This window comes from Sus scrofa, chromosome 3 (assembly GCF_000003025.6).
Source record: "Sus scrofa isolate TJ Tabasco breed Duroc chromosome 3, Sscrofa11.1, whole genome shotgun sequence".
Classification (NCBI taxonomy): Eukaryota; Metazoa; Chordata; class Mammalia; order Artiodactyla; family Suidae; genus Sus; species Sus scrofa.
In genome coordinates this window covers 103,225,015-103,231,014 of record NC_010445.4, presented here as the reverse complement: position 1 = coordinate 103,231,014, position 6,000 = coordinate 103,225,015, and the positions used below count along the sequence as shown (strand labels likewise).

The 6,000-nt window shown below is 35.5% G+C and overlaps 1 protein-coding gene across 2 annotated transcripts in view; it reads right to left on the bottom strand.

Annotated features, from left to right (window-relative positions):
* Positions 465-6,000, bottom strand: part of HEATR5B (HEAT repeat containing 5B) — a 118,529-nt gene continuing 112,993 nt past the window's right edge. For both annotated transcript variants that reach the window (XR_002342772.1, XM_003481246.4), the window contains exons 35-36: positions 4,917-5,130; positions 465-1,358 (exon numbers count right to left, since the gene is read on the bottom strand). Coding sequence is in view for 1 of the 2 variants with exons in the window: in XM_003481246.4 (XP_003481294.1) it covers positions 1,054-1,358; positions 4,917-5,130 (519 nt within the window). In the remaining variant the exon portion in view is untranslated. The remainder of the gene's footprint in view (positions 1,359-4,916; positions 5,131-6,000) is intronic.

Genomic DNA, 6,000 nt, shown 5'->3' with positions numbered 1-6,000 from the left:
CTGGTTGCAACAGCTCCAATTAGACCCAAGCCTGGGAACCTCCATATGCCACAGGATCGGCCCTAGAACAGGCAAATAAGACAAAAAAAAAAAAAAAAAAAAAGAATAGGTATGCATTTGGAATGTTCAGAAAGGTGATTTGCTTTTGAAAATACAGTCTACATTACACTGCCCAGTAAAACCTGGTGTTCAAAATGTGCTAAACACTGTGGCAAACATTCATTTCATCAATTATCCATTTGACGTGGTAAAATTCACCCTGCATGAGAGATTGGCATAACTATAATTATGACTAATTCATCTTTGTGTACCCTGCAGCACTTAGCTTGATGTCTTATACATGGAGGCACTCAATAAATATTTGATGAATGAAATTAATCATCATAGCCAGAACTCAAGGCTTTGTAATTACAAAGCATAACCAAGGCCAAATGCTAGCCATTAAAAAAAAGCAAAACATTACCCCACATTTGAAACACTTTAATGGATCTTTACATGAGAGTTAACTAAAATAGACACAAGCATAATTTAGTAATCTAACATGAAACTAAAAAGGTTTATCAGAAAGGTAAGGATATTCCGAGAAGTGCTAAGAAAATGTGACTTTATTCTTAATATACACACCATGAAATAGACACTTTGCATTATTTTGGTTACTTCAAAATTTAAATTATAGGTTTTTTTCAATCAATTTTTTGCATAACAGATGCTAAATACTGACCTATTTCTTCCCTGACAGTATCAACAGGCACCCAACTACATGATACAACTTTTTTGCATTTAATTTAAAAGACTATGGCTCAGTGTTTAAAAAAATATATTAATGAAAGAGAATCATTATTAGGGAAGAAAATGAAGCACATTCACATGATAAAAAAGAAAGTCATTCCTTCAAGATCAGAAACCAGTGTGAGCATTATTTCACTTAACCTCCTTGGAAGCATCTAATTCCAAAAACACAAATAGAATTAAACTTACAGCATGGAATGATACAATGGCTATCACTAATTAGTTGCTAGTTGACAATATAAACAAAATGAATGGGACAGCAAGTTAAAAAAAACTTGTTTTTAGCTTAATTGTTGGTGCGGAATGCACAGTCGGGGCTGGCTGCCTGGCAGCTGCTTTAGCTTTGCTAGCTTGGCTTGCTCGAACAGCAGTTTCCAAATGTACTTTCAACTCCGGAGCTGCTCCCATTACTGTCTTGAAAGCATGTGGATACAGAGGTCCAATATGCATTAAATTCTGGAGTGCAAACTCATGAAGATCTTTGGAAGTTGTGCTTGCTAAGGCAAAAGACTTTTCATCCAGTAGGTATGAGATCAAAGTGGGAACTAAAAGAGCAAGTAATTGGACTCCTGCAAATAACAAAGATAAAGTCTGAAGATAATCACAAATCTGAAAATTCCAATAAATTTTATTTAAAAACTAGGTATTTACCATGGTAGTCTGAATTACGATGAAATACAAGAAAACGTGCACAATCTATTTTAGGCCTCAATAATTATTCATAATTGACTGTTTACTAACCATCCAACCCATGTTAGGGTAGGAAATCTTTAGATTGCCCATTTGGCTCAGAACATCATAGGGTAGGAAATCAGGTTTGATTTCCTAATAAGATTACGTATTTCATGTTTTTATTAATTTGTTTTATTAAAAAATACTAGCTAAAAGGTTAAAAATGAATGAACACTCTATAAATGCCACCTGGTAAAACGTATTTTGAGAACAAAATTATGAAATTTTTGAGGGTATTCCATAATAGGGAGGTTGCCGTTTAAAAGGAATAGGGAACAGAAACCTAAAGCATTCATTAGGAGGAAACCATCAGAGCAATGAGTGAATGTGAGATGTTAATGTGATGGCAATCATTTTCATTTGGCTTTTGCATGGCACTTAACCTTGGATTTAGTTTTATTTTTTTAAAAATGCCAATTGCTGGAGTTCCCATCGTGGCTCAGTGGTTAACGAATCTGACTAGGAACGCTGAGGTTGTGGGTTCAATCCCTGGCCTTGATCAGTGAGTTAAGAATCCGGTGTTGCCGTGAGCTGTGGTGTAGGTTGCAGACAGGGCTCGGATCCCACGTTGCTGTGGCTGTGATGTAGGCCAGCGGCTACAGCTCTGATTAGACCCCTGGCCTGGGAACCTCCATGTGCCGTGGGAATGGCCCTAAACAAAGACAAAAAGACCAAAAAAAAAAGAGTAATAATAATGCCAATTGCTTACTCTACCATTAAAAATATTGCTATAGTACAAAACATCTTTTATCTGAGTGAAGCAGCCTTTTAAAAAATGAAAAAATCATAATGGTGCTTACTGTTCATATAACTTACTAGTACTAAATATTGGAAATCGGTTGAAGAATTGAAGCTACATTGCTTTGATTATTTTATTTTATTTTTTTATTTAATTTAATTTTGTCTTTTTATCTCTTCAAGGGCCGAGCCCGCAGCATATGGAGGTTCCCAGGCTAGGGGTTTAATCGGAGCTGTAGCCTTTAGCCTACACGAGAGCCACAGCAATGCCAGATCGGAGCTGCGTCTGTGACCTACACCATAGCTCCTGGCAACACCAGATCCTTAACCCACTGAGCGAGGCCAGGGATCAAACCTGCAACCTCATGGTTCCTAGTCAGATTCGTTAACCACTGAGCCACAACGGGAACTCCTGCTTTGGTTATTTTATACCTTAAATTAATTAAATGTAAAATTAAAGAGTTATTTATTTAATGAATCCTGTAAAGTCAAATTATTAAACTACATTTAATTTCATGAATAATATATAAATATATTCTTATTGTTAAAAGAATTCAAACTAATAGTGAATTATTTGAAAAAGTATGAGGAGTTCCCGTCGTGGCGCAGTGGTTAACAAATCCGACTAGGAACCATGAGGTTGCGGGTTAGATCCCTGCCCTTGCTCAGTGGGTTAACGATCCGGCGTTGCCATGAGCTGTGGTGTAGGTTGCAGACGTGGCTCGGATCCCGAGTTGCTGCGGCTCTGGCATAGGCTGGCAGCTACAGCTCCGATTAGACCCCTAGCCTGGGAACCTCCATATGCTGCGGGAGCGGCCCAAGAAATAGCAAAAAGACAAAAAAAAAGAAAAAAAAAGAAAAAGTATGAGACTCTTTTCCCTGCCTAAATCAGGGTACCTGTTCAGGAACTGATCCCAAGGGTCAACTCAACTCACATACATTTTAAATACTGACTATGCAAATGTCAATAAGCTCAATGCTAGGATTACAAAATGACTAAGATTTAGTCCCCATGTTAATGGAGCTTACAGTGAGTAAAATAAAAATAAAGATAAAATTATGCTGAGTTACCAAACATGAGTCATAATATAAGCTATAACATGTCTACCCAAATAATTAGTATCTAATTTCAACTAAACTTATCAACTCTTCCCAAACAGCATTTCTTTTTTCTTTTTTTGCTTTTTAGGGCTGCATCTGCAGCATATAGAACTTCCCAGGCTAGGTGTCGAACTGGGGCTACAGCTGCTGGCCTACACCACGGCCACAGAATGCTGGATCCCTGACACACTGAACAAAGCCAGGCATAGAACCTACATCCTCATGGATACTAGTTGGATTCATTTCCACTGTGCCACAATGAGAACTCCCCGATTTTTCCAATTTTAACACTGTTTCCATGCTTCTTTCAATACAATACAAATAAACACAGTAATATTTGTCCCTTCTCTTTCTTTTGTCCCTATACCACTTACCCATCAAATCAGGTCTTTTTTTTTTTCATAATCACTTCTGTATTTTTCTCTTCTACTATCATAGTTCTGGATTATCTTATAGGGAAGCTATTAGCAATAGCTTTTTAAAATCTCTACTACCTTTCCAGTTTACTGTGAAATTCTTTCATGATAAGAGAAAAAAATTTATGATGGAAAAAACTGATGTAATATTTATCTGGAGAGTAATCAGCCTTAAAAATGTGCATTCCTTTGGCCCAATAATTTCACTTTAAGGAATTTATCTAATAGAAATAATAAAGTGTGCATGTGTGCAAAGATATCTGTATAAGAATATGCATCTAATTTATGATCTTGAAAAACAATAAACAGCTTAACATTCAGTCATAAGGTACTAATTTAAAAAGCATAGTCTGCTAACAAAGGTCATATTTCTTAAGATAAATTTTAGATGGTGATAAAATCAAGATAGCATGGAATAAAGAGGAGTAGGTGTTAAGGTCTCTGGTTAAATGGATAAAATGTGGTAGTTCTTCATTTTAAAAAATTAAAAAGTTTATTTTGAGGTATTTTAATAATGATGTTTGGCATTAATACTAATCTGGTCCTACTTTTTTTTTTGTCTTTATAGGGCTGCTTCTGCAGCATATGGAGGTTCCCAGGCTAGGGGTCGAATCAGAGCTGTGGCCGCTGGCCTATGCCACAGCCACAACAACATGAGATCTGAGCCGTGTCTGCGACCTACACCACAGCTCACGGCAGAGCCTGGATCCTTAACCCAATGAGTAAGGCCAGGGATCAAATCTGTGTCCTCATGTATGATGGTCAGATTCGTTTCCACTGAGCCACGATGGGAACATTCTGGTCTTACTTGTTAAAAAGCTTCTTTATACCTCTATTATGAACACCAAAATGTATTATTTTTAAAAATCTACTAAACATTCATATTTCCCCTGGTTCTTAAAGAGTACATTCCTAGAAAGAAAAAAATCCATGGATTGAAATGCCATTAGTAATTTACTTTAAACTTTTGCTCTTAAAAAATAAATAGCAAAAACATTAGGCTTTCAGACAGTAACCATAATCGTCCTTAGGAAAGGGACTATTACTGCTGTGGCCTGTGTCAAATAGCAAATAAGATTTATATAAAATACAAACCTTCATTTTAGATTCATGGAAATCTTTTCACAGGAAAATACTTACTGTTCTGTTCTTCCCCAAGAGTAACCAAAGTTTCAAGAACTTTGATTCCTTCTTGAACAGCTAAAAGTTCTGTATTATTGGCTGGTCTATTTCTTTCAACAGCTTTTAGCTTTTCAACCACGATTGGAGCTAATGTATGGATATAGGGAGTTGAAAGGGCACGGTTGGAATGTTGAAAGACCGAGAGGAGAAGCTGGTAACATTTGGCTTGAACCTATAGAAGAAAATCACTTTATTAATTAACATTTGTGATAGTTCTTATTTGCTCTACAATCACACTGCATCTTAATATGTACTGAAAAGAAGCAATACCGCAGGATGAAAATAGCAATGTGGGACAAATTAATGCTATTTTCTACTTACAGAAATGGAGTAATAGATAGTAGAAATTGATAGAACACTGTAAACCATCATGGAGGAAATAAAAATCATTAAAAAATAATAAAAAAAGAAATGCAGTAATAAAACTTCTAATACATTAGCTAAATAAAACTGAAAAGAAATTAATCAAAAATTCTAATTTCTGTTTTTAATTCTTTGTTTAATTTATAATTGCCCTTTTCATTTAACCTCACATATTTAGTATGGAAGGCTAATATCTAAATGATGTCAAACAAAGCTATAAAAATATATTATTTAGACACCTCAACTCCATTTGGATTCCCTGGAAATGACTGCTTTTATCAATTTAAGTGTTCTAGGTCTTGAAAGTAAGGTCTCAGTGGCTTCACTTTAGATTAGAAAGACTTCATATTAATAACAAACAAACCAACAAAGAAAGGCAGATCCATCAACATAGGAGAAAAATAATGGGAAAAAACTGTTTTAGTGCTTGGTAGAAGAAAAGCTGCCAAACATTGCTGGACATAAAAAATACCTGGGGAGTGTTATAAAAATACAGATCTTTGGACACACATTTGGAGACTCTGATTCAGCAAGAGAGAGGCAGATGTTACGAAAGTGCTTCTTTTTCTGATGTGCAGCAGGTTTTTTTTTTTTTTTTTTGCTCATTAGTTTAGATTCTGACACTGTAAAACAATAAAATTTATTTTCTAGAAAACCTAATTTCCAATAGGCCCATTTA